The sequence below is a fragment of the Myotis myotis genome, unplaced genomic scaffold (assembly GCF_014108235.1).
Source record: "Myotis myotis isolate mMyoMyo1 unplaced genomic scaffold, mMyoMyo1.p scaffold_m19_p_6, whole genome shotgun sequence".
NCBI lineage: Eukaryota > Metazoa > Chordata > Mammalia > Chiroptera > Vespertilionidae > Myotis > Myotis myotis.
In genome coordinates, this window is record NW_023416368.1 from 16,763,876 (window position 1) to 16,789,274 (window position 25,399).

General features: G+C 41.6%; 1 protein-coding gene across 2 annotated transcripts in view; it reads right to left on the bottom strand.

The window, feature by feature from the left end:
* The window catches only part of SGCD (sarcoglycan delta), a 316,705-nt gene that overhangs the window by 260,623 nt on the left and 30,683 nt on the right, over positions 1–25,399 (bottom strand). For both annotated transcript variants that reach the window (XM_036313037.1, XM_036313036.1), the window contains one exon: positions 10,487–10,675. In XM_036313037.1, the coding sequence (XP_036168930.1) occupies positions 10,487–10,675 (189 nt within the window). The remainder of the gene's footprint in view (positions 1–10,486; positions 10,676–25,399) is intronic.

The window sequence follows — 25,399 nt, forward strand, 5'->3', positions numbered from 1 at the left end:
TAAAATGCTCATTCCTTAGGACTCCTAGTTACACCCCGACAATCACTGCCATGGAACATTACTCAATAAATAGATGACTAGTTATGATATAATTACTTTATTTTTTTTGACAGTAAGCATCTTCAAAGCAAGTCAAGAGCATCAACATTCAAGTTAGACTCATCTGGATCTGGATTCTGATTCTTACTAGCTGGAGAAGTTGGGCAGGTTAAGCAAGTTCTCTGCACTTCTGTTTCCTCATAGATAAAGGGCAGATCACAGTACCCACCCCTTCACAGTGTCATTGAGGAATAAGAGAGAGAACACAGGGACTTAGCATTGTGCTCAATATAAGGTGCGGCATTTGTACGGTTGATAGCTGCTCTGGTTACTGTTGTGGTGCATTGTACTTTCCATAGATTACTGCAGCACTACCTCTGTATGACTTCCCTGTGGCTTCCCTAACAACTTACCACAACATTGATGGCTTAAAACAACAGAAATTTATTCTCTCAGAGTTCTGGAAGCCAGAGGTCTGAAATTAAGTTGTCAGTGGGGCCACACTTCCCTGGAGGCTCTGGAAGAAAAGCTGGCATTGCTTGTGGGTGAAATTCACCAATGTCCGCCTCTATGGTCACACTGCCTGCCTCTCTATGTCAAATCTCCCTCTGCCTGACTCATAAAAACAGTTGTCATTGGACTTAGGACCCAACTAGATAATCCAGGATGATTTCCTCACCTCAAGATCCTAAATTCAGATAAGGCATATATGGCAACATGCACAGGTTCCAGGGATTAAGAGGATTAAAGCCAAGGGTTTATCTTTTAAGGGGCCACCATTTGACCCACTATAATTTCCCATCCAACATTCTTTTTTTAAAAGAATTTTTATTGACTTTTAGAGAGAGAGGAAGGGAGAGGGAAAGAGAGAAACATCAATGTGAGATCAGCTGCCTCCTGCACACCCCCTACCAGGAATCAAGCCCAAAACCCTAGCATGTGCCCTGATCAGGAATCAAACTGGCAACCTTTCCATGCATGGGACAATGCCAATCAACTAAGCTACACTGGCCATTGCCCATCCTACATTCTTCTCTAGAAACTTCAACGTCCCCGAGCACAGGCGAAGTTTAAATGCCATCCTTGTGAATCCAGACAGGATTCTGTGTCTGCCTTGATCAGCAGAGTAAAATGGAAATGAGGCCACTCGACTTCTGAGTCTGGGTCATGACAGCGTGATGCACGTCCACCGCTTAAGTGCAACACATTCTGGAGTCCAGCTACCATGTGGACAGGAAGCCCAAATTGGCCCATGGAGGGGCCATGTGTAGGTGCTCTGGCTGCTGAGGTCCCAGCTCACGGCCAGCATCAACCACCCACACATGTAAGTAAACACACCTCAAGATGACTCCAGCTCCTGCTGTTGAGACAACCTCAGCCTTGGAGCCACCATAGCTCAAGGGCTAGAGAGACCTCAGGGAGCTCAGAGAAGCCCTCTGAGCTCTGCCCAAATTGGAGATTCCTGAGCAAACAAATGACTGCTGTTCTATTAAGCCACTAATTTTTGGGGTGGTTTGTTATGTAGCACTAGATAATGAGATGGGTTATTCATTAAATAATTGAATAGATAAAAATTAAAAATTAAAAAAGGCACATCAGATGTACTTCCTGGCATTTAGCATCTTGGATTTTTGTCTAATTAAATATAGTGCAAGCAAACAAAACACACAAATAAACTTCTAGAGAAAAATGTGATTCAATCTCTCTTAATCTGAGTTGAAGAGAATGGAAGGATGAAACAACTATAGAAACAATTTGAGCTGTTCCAAACTGCATATGTTACATATCGGTAGAATAAGACTCAGAAATGGTCCCTGACCCTCCCCCTCAGCACAACTCTTCTCACAACAAAATCCCACCTTGCTCCTCACGGGCAAGACGAAAAATCATTCATAGTCTCACATATGTTATTTTGGACCATCTGTTCATCAGATGATAAGAAACTTTATTCTCCTCTTTCTGTTAAATTGAGTTATTTTGTTTGTTTGCTTTCCTACCTTAATCCCATGGCTCCAGGTCTTAAAAACTGTCTGAGGCGCAGAAAGGTAAGGAAGAAATTGCAATATGGAGAGGAATGAAAAACGTCTTTGTTCAAGGGCATAGCACGCCCTCTAAGACCTAGCTAAGAGATGGGCCAGCAGAGTCTAGACCTGTTTTATAACTGAGCACTTTGTGCAATGATGGAAATGTGTTGTGTCTGCTCAGGTAGCCCCTGAACGTGTGTGACGTGGCTGGTGTGATGGAGGCACTACATTTTTACATTATTTACTTTCAATTTCATATTGGACAGTGCGGTTCCAGACGAAGCATTTACAAAGCCAACTTGACTTAGAAATCCTAACTAATGATTCTCAGGCAACCCAGTTGACCTGAAACCTCCTCTTATTTCCTGGGTTTCTTTCTACAGCCTGAATAATCCCCCAGCTGCTGTGGAAGGACTGACCCTCATGATAATGTGACCCTTGGGATTTGGAAATTCTCTCCTATGACAGCTTAATGCCTCAGAGGAAACAGATCCCCAAGACGTGGTCCTAACTTCCAATTTCTGAGAGTTGTTCAGAGTTCACAGCCACAGCATGACCGATTAGACCTTAAAATTCCATGTGTGAGCGGCTATGGGTGATGCATGAAGACAGCAGTACTTCCAGGGAGATTTTCTGACATTCTTTATTTTTCTCAATTCTAGACGCATAAAAAGAATTCTGAGTGCATGAAAACTGTAATAGTGGCAAAGGTCAGGAATATGATCCAAACGACAGACTGGAGTTGCACAGTAATTTGTTTATAATTGGATCTTCAGCTTCCCAGGGTGACCTCTCCAGAGTATAATTTGCATCCTGTTTGACTTGACCAGTGTCAGCTCCCTTCCTCTCCCCCTGCCTCCTTCCTGTCCCTCCAGGGCCCTGAGCTATCAATACTGGAACCACAGTGTCTGAGGCTCTGCGACCAAGTTTAAATCACCGCTTTCAGGCTACAATCATGGTACTTTCTTTGCCCTAAACACCACTCACAAGGCCTTGTCCGTCCTTTCAGACTCAAGAAGTCTCCAAGGGCCTTCTAGGTTTGGCTGATTCCTTCTTCATATTCCCTTAAAATACTTGTCATTTTAGGAATGCATTAAAATTACACATGTATTTTTTTCTTCCTAGTAATTATGATCTATTAAAGAATAGGATTTCTTTATTATGATCTTTACTGTCCACCCCAAACACAGGGTACTGCAAAAAGCATAGTATGCTTAAGAAATACTGACTGAATTGAAGCAAATTTGTCCAATAGATTGTATAAGTGTGTGGCAAGCATGGTGTACAGCATTTTGCAGCAATGACAATGACCAAAATCATCCTTAATGATTTGCATTCATGCAAAGGTACAAAACACAGCGAGCTTCAAACCAAACTGGACATTGCAGAGCCCTATCCCAGGACTGCTCATGGAACAGAATCATTTTCTGTCTTTTGTTTTCCTGCAATTTTCATGATGCCTTAAAAAAATCACATTGTGGTGATTTTTCAGGTTGATGAATATGAGCTAATGGATGAGAAACAATCAAAGGAGTCAAAGCACTGAGGGATGGAACCATGATGTTCTCAATATGGGAGGCCTCGTCACGCTCCCAAGTGAAGCTGGTATCTGGGCCGAAGTGGATGCTACTCTCACACACACAATATATTCATTAACTGTGTTAAACGAAAAGTACAACTAAAGCCAATAATATCATTTTCCCTCATTTGCTAAGCACCTGCATTAACGAGGATGATGTCTCCTGCTTCTATGCTGTTTCACACTCCACTATTACACCTGTCTTTTCTCATATCATTAACATGTAGCATATAGTTGATACACAGGGGGGAGTATCTGTATTAAAAATCCCTCTCATAATCAAATTCAAGCACTCATCTCATTTGTGACCCGCCTACCCTAATAAATCCACTAATATTTCATTTTAAGAGCAATATAAAGCTCTATAAGCCCATCCTCACACATATTGATGTAAAGTGACTGCCTATTTATATTTTTTGTCATTCATTTATTCAATAAACACTCTAAGGATCTACTGTGTGCTAATAAGCAAGGTGCTTAAAGTTGTGGATTCAATGGTGAATAGTGGAAGGTGACTGCCTTCTGGAACTCACAGATGACCAGGAGAAGCTGTCGGGCAAAGAAATGCGGTACTACATGCCCCTCGCTCCCCGCCCCACTACCACTGCATGGCACCAGGTACAGCAAAACACAAAATGTCAGCTAAACTGGGGGCTGGGCGGGGGGGGCGACTTTGGAGAATAAATGAGAAGAGAAAAGCTTAAAAACGACAATGTCTATAAGAAATCAAATGTGGACACTATTGGCGAGTGAGCCTGTGGATACTACTTGCGAGTGACCTCTTTACTGGGCGGGAAGTCCTAGCTGGCTGCTCAAGGAGGACTCTCAGAACCACATGGCTTCGTCCTCCCAGGCTGCAGCTAATGGCCTCTCACGGGGTCTGTGGTCAGTCCAGCAAGCTACAATGTGATGAACCTGGGTAACAGGAGACTGGGACCACTAGAGGTGAGAGCTGAAATGGAAAGGTCATTATTCAGGGAAGGTCAAAGGCAGCTAGATGCATGTTGAAAGGAAGAAGAAAACCTGAGTAAACACAGGGAGCTCATTGGTAGCCCCGCGAGGGTATAGGCAACCTGGCCTTCAAGCAGAAAAGAATGTTCCAGGGCAAGATTAATGCCCTGTGGTCCAGGAAAGCCAGAGGGTGTACATTCCCAAGGAGCCTTGGTTCCTGACATGCTCCAGGTCCCAGGCATCCATGCCCTAGGCTCCCATGACAGCCCTCTCCCCGGCCTGGGCATGGGTACTCTCACTTCCCTCTACTTGAGTTAGTTTGACGGGTCACAATACCTTGAGCCTTCCCCAAACAGACACTGTATAACTGTCTGGAGCTGTGGAACACACTGGTCATTCCCTCTGGCTTTTACTGTTTTACAATGTGTCCAATTTACAAGTATTAGAATGCCTTCCTCTGACCCTCAGCGGATCTTCATCTCACTGCAGGGTAAATAAATCATGTCTTTGACACTGCACTGAACAAATCCAATTTGTCTTCATGAAAAATCACACTTGGAAAACGGGCAGCGTGGTGTCCTGATCAAGAGCCTGGGCTCTGGGGTCAGACTCCCTGTGACCGGATCCCAGTTTCATGGCTCCTGGCAGCGTGACCTTGGGGGAGTGGCTGCACTTCTCGAAGCCTCTGCTTCCCCATCTGTAAAATGTGTGTACCTGGTGGGGTTTTTATGAGGATTATATGGAAAATTATAAAGTATTTTCTGTAGAAGTTTTTCTTAAACAAGTGGACATTCATTTTTTATATAACCACAAGTTCAGTGGTTTGAATTTTGTCATTTTGATGAAGGAAAGAGAAATAGAAGTTAGCGGATCTATGAAACATGGGTATAGACAGCTACACTTTACTGAGGAACTACCATGTGTCCGACACTGACCAGATGCTTGACATCCATTATTTGATGTATGTTGTCTGCACAAAGGCAACTGACACACACGCAGAAAGCCAACCGAATACCAGGCACTAGGTTGGGGCTACAAAGTGAAGAGAACACAATGCCTGCTCCTGAGAAGTTCCCAGGGTGGTTGGGGTGCTGAAGCTGGGTCAGGCAACCTTGCTGTCTATTTACTTTGCTTCAGTCCTGGGCAAAATGAGGATTTCCAATGAGGTGACTGCTCAGGCTCCTAGTTCATCTAACAACAAATGATTCCACACTCACTGGCCTAACAGATCACGCCACCTATTCATAGTTCCCATGCCTTTTACGTTTTGCCACTTATTAATCACTTATACTAAATGATGATATGGATGATCAATACTATAGTATTTGGAGAGGTCTTCAAGGTCAAGTTCTTTGGACTGGGCTGCTAGAATGCATTGGCAGAAGCAGAAGCTCTCACTCAGTCAAGGCAGAGCCCCAAAGACTAAACCATAGTGTCCTAACAGGAAGATGCCTTACAGTCTGAAAGGGCACCTAGGTCAACACATTCATTTCTATACGGAGCCCCAGAGGAACAAGGTGACGTAGTTCACGGCTGCCTCGGCAACCAGTTCCCTGACACTCATGCTGGGGCTTTCTGCACTGCCCACAATTTATCAAACTGGCTAACAGACCAGGCTCCAGAATCAGACCGCTGAGATTCCAATCTCTACTGTACCACGGTAGAGCGGGAGACCTCAAATCAAGACGCTGAGCCTCTCTCCTGCCATGTGAAGCTGGTCTCCTCACAGCGCCTATCTGCCTGAGGATTAGGTTTGGTGATGCTTATCAATGGCAATAGCATAGTGCCTGGCCCCAAATGAGCCTTCAATAACTGATGACGATGATGGGAGCAAATACGCCACAGAAAGCACCTACTATGCGCCAGGCTCCATTCCAAGCACTTTGCATTCATTACCTCATTTACATTTTATATCCATCCTATGAATAGGTAGGTATTGCTATTACTCCCAGAAGATTGCAGCATAGAGAGGTCGAGAAACTTGCCAAAGTAGCAGAAAGCAAGTTTGTAGCTAGGACATCTGTCTCTGGAGTCTGAGCCCTTAACCACTACGCTATGGTGTAGGCTGGCTCGTGACTTTCTGTTGCCAACTTTTGAGTCTTCCTCTGCGTCAGAGGCTGCTGTAAATGCTTATCGTGAATTACCTGACAGCTATCACACCAGCCTAACACACAGATATTAATATTAAGCTTACATTAAATGTTCACATTAACACAACAAGTTGATAGAACAGAAGGTGGAGACAGTGGAAAGACAGAAATCATCAGCTACGGGGCGAGGAGAAGTGAGATTAAGGACTGAACATTCAGAAAGACCAGGAAACTACTCTAGGCAGGACATGCCCGTGGATTCCTCAGGTGGGAAAGACATTTGTGATTGGGTGACACAGGTGGGCAACAAAGACAACGGACGATTTTGCCAGCTTCGGAGTTTAGTTGAGGAGCCAGATCATTGTGGCAATTGGGGGGAGGGGTGCAGTATGGTGGGAAGGCTTGAGTTTTGAAGCCAAGCACCAGTTCTTTGACTTACTCGCTGTGAATCTTTCAGGAAGTCAACCACTTCTCTGAGCCCTGGTTTCCTTTACTACCATGGAGATAATAATCCCTCATCTGTAGAGTTGTTTTGACATTTAAATGAGATATTTTAAATGCCAAGCACAGTGACCTGCACAGAACAGAAGTGTAATAAATATTAGTTCCTCTAAACAGCACAGGCTGTGCTGAACTAGGATGGGCCGACTTATGGGTGTTTACAATATAATAAACCACACACTCCCCCACATGGGGGAAAACTGAGCAGAAAAGTGCATCCTTGCTCTCCTGCCTCAAAATGAACACCACAGTATCCTGTTAAGAGCCCAGGAGAACAACCTCATTTTTCTTCTGACTTACATCTGGGACAAAGAAAACTTGGTTGGATGTTTGTCCAGACGGTTATAATGGAAGGAGTCTTCCAGCATACATCCTTGGGGATGACACGGAATGCAAGCCTGACGACAGAAAATTCTGGATATCCGATCTTGGGTACATTGCCAAGTCCTCACGAACACGGTCAGATGACATCATTCTCTTGGTTCATTGTTACTCAGAGGGTTTGATGAGAGAGTGAGCTTTCCCAAGTCCCAAATTATTGAATACTCCAGAAGTACAAAATGACCACTCTTTTCTATTGGCAATATTTTTAAATCCCTGCTGAAAACGCTGAACTGTCATCTCGTTGTTTTCCTTTGCTCCAATATAACACTGGTTAATACCTCCTTCATTTTTAAGATCTTCACGATCAGTACTAAATGATTATTTGTGGAATAGAATTATAATTCTAAAAGGATATGTTTTACACTGTGATGGATGGGAACATATGCTCTGAAGTTGCAGGGAAAGACCAATTTTCCGACACTTCAGCTCTATTTGCACAAATGCATTACTGTTATAAAGCACTGATTATAGCTAATAATGGCATTATTCTCACCCCAGTAAGTACTTGGTTTAGTAAAGCTCTAAGAACTCTCAACTTTGGCAATCAATTTCCTTAACTATGGGGAATAGCCTATTTCATATAGATTATTACTTTAATGTCGTATTACTCCCTAAGTTCACACACTCTCAGAATGAATTGTCACTCAATTTACATTTGCATGGACCTCTCATTATTAGGCTGGCCAGATTAAACACACTTCAAAAGCCACATTAGTATAATATCACATTTATCAGCGTTTGAGTTCATATTCGCCACACTCACTCCTAAGTCTTTCAGGCTCTATAAATTAACTTCATGTCAAACTAGGTACAAATAACAAAAATAGCCCCAAATAGGGAGTTCAGGGCATATAGGAGTTTCAGCGCAGCTCCAGGGGGAAGGTAAGGCATTCTATCCTGTTTTTTGGGGGGTCCCATGAGCCAACCATCTCAGCAGCCACAACCTGGGAGAATTCCAGAATGTCTTCCAATACCTCAGCTCCTACCTCCAACTAGTATATGGTCAGATGTGTCAATGCCATCCCTTTAAATGTCTTTTGAGTCTTTATTGTCCATTCTCCTACCCGACCTTCAGGCCTCCCTTATTTAATATGGCAATTCAGAAGCTTTGCCATTTTACAAGTTGGTAAACCTCAAAATCAAAACCCCGCAGAACATGAACATCAACAATTGGCAATTACAGGCACAAAGACTTAAGAACAAGTGGACCCAGGACTTGGTCTTCAGAGCCCTAAACTCTGAGAAAATCCCCCCATTATATTGCATCCTCCCCTGAGCAAGCATCTAGACCACAAATCTGATCACATCTCTCTCGTCTGCTTAAAACCCTTCTCTGAATTCTCCTTGTCTGTAAAGAAAGTAAGTCCAAGTTCACAAAGTGTCTGCCGCGTCTAATTCAGAAACAGAAGCTAATGTGCTCCCCTAGTCCAGAGTAAATGACCTTGAACGCCTACAACCCCATGGACACTGACCCATATCCTCTTCCAAACTTCATGTTACAAGACTTTCTCTGTTTTTCAAAGAATTGAACTATTTTTTCCTCCTCAAGAAAGAAATGTGTAAAATCAAGGTAACTCTTTTTATCAGATAGTTTCCTAGCTTTAACGACAAGCATTAGAGTGAACCATTCTGATGCCTGAAGCAGTGTCTCTGACCTTGGTTTATGGGGTCCTAATTAAGTCCTAATTAAGCACCATGCAACCCTTCCATTCGTGATGAATAAAGGCACCCAGAGAAAAAGGCAGCCCTTGCTCTTCTCAAAGTTCAGTCTGCGTGGGAAACACATGCAAAAATTATTAGCCAGAGTGATAAGTAGAATAACAGATGCAGAAAGGAGCTGAGGGGCCCCAGGAAAGGTTCCAGGAGGCAGGGAAGACAGGAAAAGCAGCTGAAGCAGAAGTTACTGCCCAGGCCAGGGAGTGTGACTGCCCGTAGCATGTTAAGGATAAAAAGGACCTTGATCAATCAGAAAAGGCAAATATCCACTCTCCTATTAGGGAATGTCACATGCAAACCTGACTGTCCATTGTGTTATGGTCACTTTGCTTTACCAAATGAGATTTATTTTTTTGCCAATCTAATTAGACTTTGGACATCACAAGAAAGGATTCTAAGGGCAGCCGACTGGTGCCCTTTGTGCCCTCACGAATACATTACTTATCTTGCTAGAATGGCCAGGAAATCTCTAGGAAAAACAAAACAAAACACACCACCTCAGAATAACTTCAGAAATGATTTTGCCAAGATTTTCTTTTAATTTGAACTTCAACAAGTGAATATTCAATCAGTAGAGTGGCCCAAGTACCAACAGCAAAATTTCTTTCAAAGCAGCATAAACAATAAGTTCTTAAAAAATGAAACATTGCTCTGTTCCTCTTATTTCCTTCTCACCCTGGTGGTGGCAAAGAGAATGCCCTCCCAAAACATCAAGGAGACTCCCGATTAACCATAGTAATGGGATACCTGGTACAAACCCTTAAAATTCTTAGATAATCCCCAAAGTCTAATTTCCTCCCAATGTTTCAACCTTCTACCTCACAAACCCTTTCATAATCATTACTAAAATTAAGGAAAACTTAACACTTTGAATTTATCCCATATTTCCTCCTGCATCATTTACTCAAAGTGCTTGTAAACTACAGAAAACAGAATAGTTATCAGAATGAGCGAATGCATACAGGAGGCCGTAAAGGAGGAGATGCCTCTAAACTGGATAACCAGCTCCCGAGGAACTGAGAGGAGATAGAAGTCCATCCTCCCTTGTCATTTGAACAGAATTTTTTTTTTTTTTTTTTAACCAAGACACCAGGTTGCCGGGCATTTTGAATCCTATGATCGCCGCTTTCCTATGTTCCTCCTCGCCCCACAGGTCCCTCCCCCACAAGGAGAGGTAAAGAAATTTGGGTGGCTTTACTTACGATTGTGAAGTTCATGACTTTGAGAATCCAGATGGTCATGGCCAAGTTCACCAGTATTAAAATCATCAGCAGCAGGACAAAGAAATACAGGCATCTTTTCCGCCAGCCGTAAATCCCCACTTTGTACACCTGTGGCCCCCCGGAGCTGGGCATGGTGCTCCGGTGGTGTGTGTACTGTTCCTGAGGCATCTGAAATAAACGAAGCGGGACAGAAGCACTCACATTAAACGGCTGAGAGGGGGAAAGAAAAAAAAGAAAGGCAAAAAAATCAACTGATGGAGAGATATGGCTGGCTGCTGTCCGTACATTTCTACCCTCTGGACAAACGTGGCTCCTCTGCACGGTTGCTTCAGCCCTCTCCGTTCACACAGCCATCTCTCATGATGTGTGTAACCTTCCACATACACATGTATCCTGGGAGGGGAGGGACCCTAGGAAGCCATTCGAAAGGTCTCTTAGAATCCAACATCTTTGTGAGGGAGACACTCAAGATCTATTAAAGTCTTGGAAGTAAATTTGGAATTGGTCTGAGGCAATGAAATAACCCCAGCAGTTTACTGCAGTGCTATAATAACAACATTCAGGCAATTTATTTGGGGGATAATGACCTAAAATGCAATCATTCTTTTTTTTTAAATATTTTTTTATTGATTTCAGAGAGGAAGGGAGAGGGAGAGAGAGAGAGAAACATCAGTGATGAGAAAGAATCATCAATTGGCTGCCTCCAGCACAGTCCCTACTGAGGGTTGAGTCTGCAACCCCGGCATGTGCCCTTGACTGGAATCAAACCCAGGACCCGGCTGACACTATCCACTGAGCCAAACCAGCTAGGGCTCAAATGCAATCATTCTTAATTGCCAGAAAGTCAGTGGCAAAAGTAACAATTTTGATCATCCCTCTATTCCAAAGTTCAAAGGAATGTTAATGGGCACTCAGATTAAACCTCACCTGACTTAGGAATAGTTAACAATATGTAATAGCCTGGGCTTACATGCTTCCCTTGACAGAGAACTCACTACCATTAAATTTAGTCTTTATGAGTCAGACCATTCTAATTGGTATCAATTAACTCATTTATTTAATAAACAGAAAGGAGGTTCAAAGTCAAATAAAGTGTAAACATGTCTTCCAGGAGCTTGCAGGCTAATGGAAGAAGTGAACTAGTTAAACAGTGATCATAGTAGAGTGAGTTAAATCAGAACAGTATTTGCCAATAGTAAGTAATATGCCAACCTCCTTTAAAGTAAGGATGCTTTCCCAAGTCCCTGCTGTCGACACAAATTATCTTTATACCAGCACTACTAATTAGGTACCAACACTAATCTGAGTAAAATGATCACTTCCATAAAATTATAAAACCACACCAAAATTTAAAATTAAATCCAAACAAAGCTACCAACATGTATCATTCACAATGGGAAAGAACTGACTACTACAAAGGAAGGTGATTTGCTAAAACTAAAGTGCATAGTGTGGTACCACGGACTTCAGCGCAGCATCTGATGAGCACATCATCCCTCTTTGGCCATGAGCCATGTGACAACAGGGACTCTACTGAGTTTCTCTGTTCAAATTACCACACAACCTTTACTTGGGGATTTTTACTCCATTTGATCCTCAGGTAGGCACACTTCATTTCCTAAGAATAAGAACCACCTCTGTTTATTTTCATCTTACTCAACGGCAATTAAATTAGTGACATGAGATACCAGAGTGACCAAGTGTACTTTGGTGACAAAGTGTGGGCCCCAAAATCACATCCTTGGTTATTAGGTCATTTTCCAGGTAGTTCAGAATATGATTACTTTATGGTTTTCAGATAATCATTAAAATGGATGTGTAAAATCACCCCCTCTCCCCGCCCCCCCAGAACTCAAGGCCTTGAGGCATTCCACTTGAAAAACCAAGCGAATTCTTACTTAGAGTCACTAGAGGTCTCTATGATGTCTGTCTTATTTCTGAACATGACCCTAAGAGTGAAACCAGGCCCTAGTATGAGGATATGTTTAAATACATGTGCCTGGAATGAATAAGTGAAGAAATAAATGTATAAATGACGAATGAATGAATGATTTCCCATCCACTATGACATCTGCTGCTGTTTGGGGGTGCACAAAAGTGGAAGCCAAACACCAGGGAAGTTCTTATTTGTATCTTTGCAAACTTCCACTGGAGCCTCCCGAAGCACTGGTTTCCCAACTCAGCTGTGAGGTTCATGCTGCAAGAAAATCTCTATTTAGTAACTCAGCTCCTTACAATTCTCTAGGTCAGGACTGTATTGCAACAACATAGGAACACAAAGTCATCACTTACTGGCCCTTTTACAAAGTTCAATTAGAAGAGGAAAAAAAGTGCCATATCAGTCTGAAGGAAACTAAGCCTTGATTCCCTATGAAATTATATTCTGTAAATAAAGGAAATGATCACAGAATCTTGGAACCATATCTGAAATGTTCTTTGATTCCAACCAACTAGTTTTATGAATAACCTGGTTTAAGACTAGAGAAGCTGACCCACTTGTGCATGGCTACAGGGTATGTGGCAGGATAAGGACAAGAATAGCAGTCCCTGATTCTTGTGGGTATGATGAACAGCAAGGAGTTCTTCACACATGAGTGTCCAGGAGCTAGAGGTATCCCCCCACACCAGCTGTCTTTCCTCTGACACTTGCCCCAACCAGTGAGAGCATTACATAGCTTAGCTATAAAACAGAAATGCCATGTTCAATAAATATCTATAAGAGACTGGGGAGATGGATAGCACACTTTTACATTTTCTTTCATACACAGGTTGTTAGAACTTGTCAGAATTCAGTGATTATTTCTACTATGGGTTCTCAATCCTGATGCCCATCAGAGATCTCTGAGGAGCTATTCAACATCTCTATGCTCAGGTCAATTAAATAACAGTCACAATGGTAGGACCCAGGCGTCAGCATTTTTAAAAGTTCCCAAATGATCCTAACGTGTAGACAAGGTTGCTTATCACTGGTGTAGAATAATATCTTTCAATGCAGCAGGATTCAAAAGAAATGTGGAACAGATTCAAATTCTGAGCTCTATGATGGAATTAGAACTGTTAAAAGCTTCCCAGGTCATTTCAAGTATCTGAGACAACTTTTCTAAAAAAATAAAAATAAAATAAAAAACGGCCTTCTTTTTCCCCCCCACAGTACAACCATTTTGAGACAAAAATCTTGAAACAAACTCTAATGTAGCACATAAAACAGGAAGAGAGCAAGAATGAGGGATGAACCACTCTTGAGACACCTCTGCAGAACCCTTGGACTCCTAGAAACCACTGACTTTGCCCGACATGTTTATTGACTTACTGAGTTGCTCAAAGGCCAGAAGGGAAAGTAGTTCCCTTTCAAGTCACTTAGCGAATTATAAGCTGAGCAGGGAGCAGAACTCTGATGCCTGATGTAGTGGTCTTTTCTATCTCTTGAGGGCTCCTCTATCTCCACCACACCCCTTGCCTACTTTCATAAGCTAAATGAAACAACAAACTCCAATCTACAACTCTGTAATTAAAAAAAGATAGATTGATATATCACTCGACCGATCAATAGGTTATGGAACAGGGAAGGGAGTGAGCAATTTTCTAGGAATGACTGCTATAGGGAGCCTTGCCAGGCAAACATACTGTAATGGAAACATCTGTTGTCAATAACCCTGCCTGGAAAGGGACAATTTAGATATGCTGAGTACATTAATTTTTCTAGTAAAAAAGCACACACAACATGTTGTAATGTTAAAAACATAAGAGGAAAGACCATCTCCAATCTGTATTTCTCTTTGATTCACAAGAAGTTTGCTGTCCAGAGAATGAAGTTGAAGTTTCAGGTCCTCTCTTGCTCAGGCCCTTCCTTGGCCCTGGGAGGGGCAGATAATAATGCATTGCCAGCATCATACATTCTTTTTTTGTTGTTGTTAATTCTCACCCGAGCATACTATTTTCCATTCATTTTTTTTTAAATTTTATTGATTTTTTACAGAGAGGAAGGGAGAGGGATAGAGAGTTAGAAACATCGATGAGAGAGAAACATTGATCAGCTGCCTCCTGCACACCCCCTACTGGGGATGTGCCTACAACCAAGGTACATGCCCTTGACCGGAATCGAACCTGGGACCCTTCAGTCCACAGGCCGATGCTCTATCCACTGGGCCAAACCGGTTAGGGCACCATTCATTTTTTTAAGAGAGAATGAAAGAGAAGGAGAGGAGATGGAGGGGAAGAGGAGAGAAAGAAAGAGAGAAGGGGAGAAAAAGGGAGAAAGAGAGAGAGAGAGAGAAACACTGATATGAGAGCCAAACCGGCTACAGTGGACCCTGCCTTTTTCAGCTTCCCTTTATGTTGCCTGACTTTGGAGGAATTACATGCATTTTGGAGGTCTAACTAACAGGAAATTAAATCAGGGGTGCGTAGAGTTTGGGTGCTGCGGTATATATGTATATGGTTTACAGGCACTTCCCTGTAGAAGTACATTATTGCTAGCTCCCTGGTGTAGAAATGTCTTTTAGGAATTATTTCATCCTTGGTGTCAACTCACCAAGCATGGTGTCATGAAGGTGCAGGACCAAAAGACACATTGCGATGTAAACATCTCCTATAGTGGCCAGCTCCAGAAATAGGAAGGTAGTGGAGAAGTCAAAAGCTAGTTTGACATTTTTTCTATCATCAGATATGTAAAATTTCAAATGTAGGATTCAATCCTCATTGACACCTAGTCAAAACAGAAATTCTCTCCTATCAAGGATATACTCAATTCAGCATATATAATTATAAATGCACCACACCATTTTTCTTTTTTTTATGGGACACAGAAAATAGAATTATTCAGAATTCTTATGTTTACAGTTATGTGCACTGTGCCTCTGTCTTTTGTATGTAAAGTTGAGTGCTTTATGCATCATGACCATTTATATTTAAAAAAGGAGGTTCTATTGAAATTACCAATTTCAATAAACAATTATCTTTTCCATTGTCTGTACAGAATGTGATAGTGCCAAAGAGCTGTCATATGAAGACACGAAGCGACCAAAAACTGTAGAAAAAGTATGTCAGACAGTTAATTATTAATATTATTTTTCTGGATTTTATGATATGCCATCTTCTATAATTAATAATTTAAATTTCTTTCCCATTCCAAATAAATATTCATGTGTTTAACTTAAGATTGTACTTCTAATTCTTCAGGTTTCTTTCCCTTTAAAATGGCCCCGTATGTTGTTTAAGCTTCAGACCTCACAAAACCTGGATCCCCCTCGGGTCTCTCCCACAAGGGACCCCAAGCATACACGGAAACCTCAGTGTAATAACATGACTGCACAGCACTGCTTTGCTGAGCTCGATGGGAGATACAATTACCTATGTTCCACTGCGAGTGCTTTTCAGACTTTGGAATGTATACGCAACACTCCCGGGTATTGATTAAATGCAGACTCCCAGGCATCGCACCAAAAGATTCTAATTTAGTAAGTCTGGGTGCATCTCAGAAACCTGCATTTTTAACAAGCACCAGAAGTGATCCTGATAATAATGGCCCGGGCACCATGCTTCCAGAACACAAATTTAGATCCATTACAGAAAAGTACCCTGGCCCATTTTTGCCTGTACTACTGTTATTTTTCACTGGGTGACCCATCTTCTTCCCATGTATACTTGGCCATCTTTCACATTTGTGCTGCATTCCTACCCTGGAGTTTTCATTTCCATCCTCCCCCTTCAGCAATATATTGACTATTATGCTCTTTGCAGCCTTTGGTGTCTTGGCTTTTTCAATGTGAACAGATCTTTTCTGCCATTAAAATATCTTAACTTTATTACCCTCTCTACCTCTTTTACTCTCATTGATGCCCAGGGTTCCAGGATCCTTGGCAATATCTAAAAATTTCATATTCTCATCCATCCACTGAAACGGAGCATTCAAAAATCACTAGTGATGTCCCTGATCAGAATTCAATGGACTTTCCTTAATGCCCATTTTCCTTGGACTTTCTGAAGTTTTGGACTTTGCCAACTTCTCCCTTTCATCTGGAAGGTTTGTCCTTAGGCAGTGATGACAATGCAGGTCCATGGTTTCCTTTTTATTTCAGTGATCACTGTCTGTCTTCCAACCTCTCCCCGCTGCTTCTTTCTTCCAAGTTCAATTAAGAATCAGTGTTATCTCTCACCTCAGAGACAATGTTGAGGGCTATGCTTGCATTGTGTGCTTCTATGATAACGAAATTCAACTTAGAATTTGAATTCTCGTTTCCATCTCAAATTGGACCTGTCTAAATATCTTTCATCCATATACTCCCTCATCAAATAATTACTAATCATTGATCAAATTCTATTTATTGGGCAAAGGGTCTCAAGATACCACAAATAGTAAGAATTACACTGCATTTATGAAGCTCACGGCCTGGGCAGTGGGGGAGAATTAACAGTAAATGCATAAAGAGAAAAAATGAATGCTGTGAAGTGCTTTCACTGAAATATATCTGATAATGTTAAAGAGAACATCAGAAGATGAAAGATATTTTATAGACTCATCAACAGAGAACTCTCTGAGGATGTAACATTTAAGCTTAGACTTGAAGGATAAGAAAAAGACATTGAGGTGAAGGCTGGGATAAAAACAAATTCCAGACAGAGGAAATAAAGCAAAGTCCCCGTTGCGGACAAGGTCTGTGTGACTGTCTGTGGTGAGTAAAGTGGAAACGGGCATGAGATGAGGCCGAATAAGTTGGCTTGGAGCCAGATGATGCTGGACCTTCGAGACCAGAGTACAAAGACAGATGTTCTTGAAAAGTCTATGAAATCCCTGGCAGAATTTGAAACAAGGGAGTGATAATCTGATTTTAAATAGTAGCAGTGCCTAGACCAGAATATGTGAGGAATAAATATCTGTTGTTTGATGGCATTCAATAGACTTTCCGTCCTCTACACCGATCATACATTAAAACACTTCCAAAAGTTGAAAAATTTGGCAAAATGATTCTCAACCAGTTTAACATGCCCTCATAGGAGGCTTACTTGCATCTGTGGGGGTGTATCAGGCATGTGAATTTTTAAAAGGAGTCCATCTACCCAAACACAGCCTTTTCTTGAGAATTATAAGATAGAAAGTGCTTTCTATCAGACTTTGGGAATAATTTTACATTGCTATCTAACATATTTTACAGTCATATGTGTCATCTCTCTGAATATATCCTAAAACCTTCTAAGTATTTAGAACTTCTCTGAACACCAGGAGCACCTAAAAATGGTGAGTATGAATATCTATCTATCTATTATCTATCTATCTATCTATCTATCTATCTATCTATCTATCTATCTATCTATCATCTATCTATATTCTATCTATCTACCTATCTATCCGTCTTAGCATACACTTGTTAATGAATGAATAAAAATCAGGCCATTGCTGAACAGCAAAGCATATAATCCAGCAATAAGTAAATAGCGGTGAGATCAGAAGCAAAGGAATGAAAGCTCACATAACTCTCTTTCTAAAGGCACATGCAATCATACCAATGTTAAGGCTTAAATCCAAAGCATTACTCTACTCTTTCATGAGGTTATTTTCAGCGTTCACCTGTTTATCAACAAATCCAGTTGACTTAAAGATAATGTTTCTCACACACAAAATGCAATAGGATTATATTTTTCAAAGAAGGAATAGTGAAACTTACTGTTGCTTTGCCATTAAGTAGGGAACAAATACCAATAGTTCAAGTCAATTTCATAATAAACCCCACCTATAACATCAGGCTAAATAAATAGTTGCCAAATATAATAGACTAGAGGCCTGGCACACGAAATTCGTGCACGAGTAGGGTCCTGAGGCCTGGCCAGTGATCAGGGCCAATCGGGGCCTTCTGACTACCAGCTGGGGCCTTCCTTCATTCCACGCTGCCCCCTGGTGGTCAACACACATCATAGTGAGCAATCAAACTCCCGGTCTCCAGGTCAAACTCCCGAGGAGACAATCTGCATATTAGGCTTTTATATATATAGATGTGGGGTTTCCAAAAGAAAATCATTCTGGATGGGTGTATTATTAAAGTATGATTTTGAGAGCCATAAATTCATTCAAATGTTCAAACCTGGGATCACATACCGTTATGGAATCAAGGCCTGATGCTAGCTTAATGTGAGAGCTTCCAGGAGACGGCCCGTTCTGATAAACTGGACTTGTGAAGAACCTCCTCTTAGCCTGTGTGACCTTGTTTCATCTCAGCCACTGCAGCCACCAACCCCTTAGTGACTTTCCGATGCCCATGCAAGTTTTTCCTCATCAATGCCCAACATCTGTCATAGGAGCCGCCAGAGAGATCTGCAGAAATCTCACGATCATGTGAAGTCATCACCAGAATCCTTGAATTAGGCCCAGCCTCAGTGGTCCCTGACCCTGTGGCTTCTGCTCCTCTAATGAAGGAAGCTACAATATACATCTAGCTTAAGGCTCACCTACACTGAGCTTCAAACTGATGAGCACCACGTCTTTGAGCAGTTTTTGAAATCCTAATGCAGAAATTGGCCTGATCTTACTTAATCATTATATATTTTTATACAGTGTTGACTTCCCTTCCTCAGGCTGGTTGGTACCAAATAGCTACTAGAAAACCTTGTATTGCTCCCTTCCCTACATTTCACCAGTTGATGTAGAAATGATGGAAGGTCTTTGGCAGAAACATACACAGCTGTGATACTTTGTGCGGCTGAGCACATATGCTAGAATAATACTGTTAGAAGCCATCCCTTTGTGTCTGCACTCAGTGTTTTTGTTTCTGGATCGTTCTTCTTCAGGACAATGAATGTTTTCCTTTTATTCCTCCCAAATAAAAGAGATATCTGGAAAACAGTTCCAGTGTCTGTATTATCAACCTTCTGTACAAGAATGTGTTATGTTTTGAGGGATGATTAAAAAGTACTCAGTATACTTCTAAAGACACATCAAGGCCATCAAGCTTCCTGATGATGTTTCTTTGGGGCCTGTAATATTGTTGGGTCCATGTTCCACTCTTCTCATTGGGTAGAGCTGAAGCAAGGAAGCACTGACAGGCATTTGACTAATGCTTGCTTGCCTCTTTTACCCATCAGGCTTCACAATTTTGTTCCACAAGGGAACTTATGGGAGTGACAATGAGTGTAATTCTATGTACAGTTACATAGTAACATGACAAAGCACCTGGCCTTCAAGGAAGTCTCCAATCTTTCAACAGAAAAAAAATATTTTTGACAACTACCACGTGCCAGGTACCATAGTAGATCCTGGAGATACTTATGTCTTTCCATGGATGAGAAGGATATTTCTACCCTCATCAAGCCTGTGTTTAATGGAAGAGATGAACAATAAACATATAAATAGAAGAAACAATTAGAACTAAAGTGAGGTATCAGGAAGGAAACGAAGAAGGTTTTGTGCCAGAGAAGAGAGGGCAACCCACTCTGGTCACAGAAGGCCATTCTGACCAAGTGACAATTTAGGTGAGGCCTAGGGGTGGAATGAATTTTCCAGCAGAGGACAGACACAGCAAGCATTTGGCTTTAAAATATGCTCAGGTTAAGCAGGATGGCTGGCAGGGTTGGCTTTGAATGAGTCCAGAGGAAAGGGTACAGGATGAGTTTGTAGAGAGGCTGCAGATCAATTATACCAAACCTTGTAAGTGATGGTAAGGAGTGAAGAATTAATACTGCCGGACTAATAATAACTACGTACCTTATTTAGAAATAAGACATGTGATACCAATCAAGTGAGCTAGAGTTTATTGATGATGATGACGATGACATACGTTAAAATTTCCAACACATTTAAAAGTAAGTATGAATTAGATCACTGTATATGATTGAAACCAGTTCACATAAATAGCAGGCACAAGTTCCTTCACAGGGTCATTACCGTTTCTAGAATTTGTTGTGGAGTCTGAGTCACTTTGGATTATCTTGGCATGTAAATAGTCTTCCAATAGCCATGTTAATTTTGAGGTCTTTGATTTAAAACTATCTGCCTTCAAGAGTTGTTTTCATTCAGCCAGCCATATAAAGCATTAGTCTTGGGTTGCTGATGTTTGGCACAATTTATACAATTGTAACAAACTCATTACTTGTAGTTTTGATAGAATAATCAACATCCGTTTTGTAAAATTCACAAAGAAAAGTAAATGCCTGTTTATGGGAAATGATTCAGAAATGGCATGTTCTATTTAAACAAATATTGGGATTTAAAAGTTAGCTATTTCTTATTTTATTTTGCCAATAATTTTTATATGCAAGTGTTGAAGAATTTTCACCGAAAAAAATTAGGCAAGTGCATGTATTTAAAAGAACCAAAGAGCAGACAGTTAAGAACATTCCTTTTTCATTCACACGTTAAGCCCTCCTCCCTAAACGCAACTATCACCAGCTTTTTTCTTATCCTTACAGAAATGCTAAGTACACACATTGGCCTTATTCAATATATACATTCAGTGCATGCACACGTTTAAATTTTCCTTTTTTACACCAACAAGAGCATATTATATGCTCTTTATTGTTCCAAATCTAACTTGGCCCACTTAATATAGTTTAGTGATAGCCCCATAAAAGTATACAGAAATATATTTTTAAGTTAGTTTGAAATTGTATGGATACATGATATTTAACTTAACCAACTCCTTAGTGATGAATATTGATGCTGTTTACAGTAATCTTCTGTTACCAATGTTTGTTCAAAGAGATAGATATTTATCGGGTATTACCCTGTGCTGGCACTAGGCATTCAGCAGTAAAAAGACAGATTCCTGACTCTTGGACCTTATATTCAAGTGGAAGATATGATACACAAGCAAACCAACAGACACGTAACTTTTCATACCTACTCTTGGGAGTAAGTTTTATAAAGACAAAAGTAAAGCCGGGAAAAGGGACAGATAGAGGGCGGGGGAGGGGGAACGCTCCTGTCCACAGGACCGACAGGGGAAGCCTCTCTGTAGTGGAGAGATTTGAGGGGCAGAACAACAACAACAACAACACAAAAACACGAACAAGCAAGAGGACATAGGGAGAGAGCACTCCAGTCGGAAGAAACAGTACCGGCAGGTGCAAAGGCCCTGAGGGAGGGGCTCATTGGGCATGTTTAAAGGAGAGGGTGGCTAGATCAGAGTGAGCAAGGGGGAGAGTATGTGAAAATGAGCTGGGAGGGCAGGCAGAAGGGTTGCACATGTGGTCTTATAAACCACAGGGAAAACCTTAGGCAGGATACTGATTGTAAGAGTAACTTTCAGAGACCTGGGCATAGGCATGAGATGCTGTTTGTCAGCATGGGATCACTCCAGCGGCCTCTCTAAGGAATGGACTGCAGGGGACAAGGATGCAAGTGGAGAAGCCAGGGGCCTGTGGGTACTACTCTTGCCCAGAGAGAACAACCCAGACCAGGGTAGAGATGAGGGAGAAGGTGCTGAACTGCCGTATTTGGAATCTATTTGGAAGGTAGAGCTATCAGGATGTTGCTGCTGCCCCAGGACATAGAGTGTGTGCAACGAAAGGACAGGAGTCAAGGAGAATGCCAAGGTTCTGGCTGAGCAGCCTGGTGAACGATGCTGCCGTTCATCAGGATGGGCAGCAAAGGAGACTAATAGGCTCTGGGGCAGGAGGCAAACGGAGTGTGCAGAGGGAAGACAGTCAGTTTCGTCATGCTGATTTAGAAATGCATAGAAGAATCCATGGGGTGGCATCACAAAGCCACTTCAAATTATGACTGGAACTCAGGGGGAAGACTGGGCTTAGAGAGAAATGTGTAAGTCTCCTGCATATCAGTATTATTGAAAGCCATAGCAATGGAACATGGATTTTTCACGTATGTCCAAATATACCTCTCACGGAAGCCCTGAAAACTGAATTGCTAGATCTAAGTGTGTGTGTTTGAGTACGTGTGTGTATATCCATTGCTTTTGTAGATGTTACTATTAAAGTTATCTTCCAAAGTACAACGTCCCTTACATATAAATTTAAAATAGTTATCTTTGATGAATTAGAAGATATTTCTGTATCACTATAAACATTAATTCTTACTGTTCTAGAGATTTAGATGTGTGAGGTGCCAGTGTAAGTAGTTTCAGATAGAAATATAATTTTGAAACACACATACATATGTGTACTAGTAATTCTGAGATATATGGGCTCAGACATTTCCGACAGCATTCTAAGGGATCAATATGATTAAAATTATGTCAAAAAAATTATTTCATAAATTAGGATACTGAGGTCCTCAGGAATGAAAGAATGTTCTGAAGGACTCCAAACCAGTAAGTTGGTTAGGGTCTGGACTCAAACTCAGGCTCAATTTTCTTTCCATTTCATATGGAATGAGGCAAAGACTTGGCTTTCCCTGAATAAGTCACAAGGTATTTAGAATTACCATATAGGCATGTATTTTGTGTGGAATACATGAACAAGGCCACCACCTGACAGATCCATGTTTTCCTCCAGGCCCTCCCATGGCTCTATTATAGGTATTTGGGATACACCAATGAGCAAAAACACAGACCCTCCCCCTCCCCCCATCTCATGGCTATGGTAGGAGGCAGTGATGGGAGAGGCAGATACCAAAAATGAAAACCATGTTTGAAACTTCTGTTACAGAGAATGAGTGCTATGGGGAAAAGACCAAGAACAAAAGGGAGGAAGAGAGAGAGAGTCAAGAAAAGGGGGATAAGCAGTGATGTGGGTTGGGGAGCAGAGCAGGTTCAAATGCTAAAAGCATGGGAAAGGCTGTCCTCATGGTGACGCTAATATCTGAGCAATGACTTGGCGTCACTGAAGATTAGGCTGTGCATAAAACTCAGGCATCATTCTAAACATAGTCCTTGATGTTGCAAGTTGAGGATCAGAAAAGAATACATAAACTGAATACCCCTGAACAGGAAAGATAATTTCAAACACCTGACCGCAAATTTAACAGTGTCATTTTCACAAGCAAAGGGCACTGCCTCTCCCCATCATGTCCTTGTCTATGGCCAGCGTTCTGTACAGGAGCGACAGGTCCATTTCAACTAGCCAGCTACCCTGTGTTGTCCAAGATCCGAACTTCTTAAATCCCCATGGATGAGTCTACCCAGAACAGGTAATGACCATCCCAGTCAAGCCAGTCACCACAGCTCTTCTGCGATGTGGGGACCAAGCTGTGTAATAAAGGAATGATAAACATGACTCAAACATGTAAAATCAGAGAATAAGACACAGAGCTTGAAGGGAGCATGGACAATGCCAAGTTCAAAAACGACTTAACAGCTGAGAAAGCCAGGTTCAGGGAGGAGACGTGGCTTAACAAGGTCACAGAGTAAAGTAGGGACGAGGCCAAAGAAAGCTAAACTAAAAACCAGCATGCTGCCCACAAGCTCCACGGTGCAGTCTTTCCCCCTTAAACTATTAGACATCACTTTAATCAAACACCATATATATGCTTTCTGAACGATACCCAAAGGCAAACCACAACAAAGCCGTCAGCTTCCTCACACAAAGAAAGCACACAAAACTGATGACCATCACTTGGGTAACGGTTACTATGTGCCAGTCACTCTTCTAAATGCTTTCCGGAGCTTGTTGAATCTTCACACACATTTAATGATGAGATAGGTACTATCACTACCCTCGTCTCACAGGGGGCAGGGGGCAAATGAGCAGCAGAGAGACACAGTAACCTACCCAAACTCACTTAGTTTGTTAAAGAATTTGAACCCAGAGTTTGTTAAATAATCTGGCTGAAAAGCCTGTTCTCTGAATTCTTGTGTTAAATGCTACCAGATAGAGCAATATGTGTATCTGTGGTCAAAACAGTATAATTACTTATTTTAAAATGTTTTTCTAACATTTTGAGCTAGAATGTCTCAAATTGGGTATTAATTTTAAGCTGATTCATCAAATACTTATTGAGCAACTACTGAATTTCAACCAGGGTGCATTCCACCACCCTCCTTTTCAGGTAATAAACCAACTTGGATATGTCTCTAAAACCCATTAGCTTTTACAACACCATGAAAAACAGCTACAACACATTAGATACCTCCTTTTATAGTGATTCAATAGTTCTATAAAATTAGCATCGACCCAGTAGATGCTCCCTTGACAACTGTGTTTGGTAAGGATCCTTAGCAATTATCTAAGCTCTCAAAAACTTGCAGAGAAATCTGCTGTCTAAAAGGAAATGCTCTTCATCTCATTTTTAGTCATGATTATTTGTATTTTTTTTTTACATCAAAGAATCCAGAAACAAGCATGGTGATAATAATACCTAAACGTTACTTTACAGTGTGCTAAGCACTTGGTATGCCTTCACATATATGTGTAGGTATGTTTGTACAGATTGTGCATGTGTCTACTGAGATACAACGTACTTCCAGTGAAATACACAGCTATTAACCATCCAGCTAGAGATTTATAAAACCGTACATCTCTGTAAACAATGTTCAATCAAGACAGGGAACGTTCCCATCAACTGAGAGCGTCCCCTCATGCCCCATCCTAATCAATCCCCACCCCAGAGGCTTTTCTGGATTCTATCGCATTTAAATGTTTAAATCCTATGTAAGTTGTATGATGTGATTACTCCAAGGAATGTTTACTGCTGACACCTGTGCTCCTGGCCACCATGCGGCCCTAGTGCACGTCCTCTCAACAGACACTTAGCCCATCGCAGCACTGTCCCCTGAGAGAATCCGGTAACCACACCCTAATTTCTCTCTCATGCATCTACAATGGCATTGTATGTACCACCCTTGAAACAACTGGGGGTGGGGGGGAGGTCACTCAGATCATTTTATACATTCTGTAGTTCAGACCAGAAGGCCTATTGAGAGCTTACTAATGGAAACACCTACAGATAAGGAAGGTGGAGGTTGATGACACAGACACAGACCCTCTCAGAGGAACAGGAGCTGCTCCCAC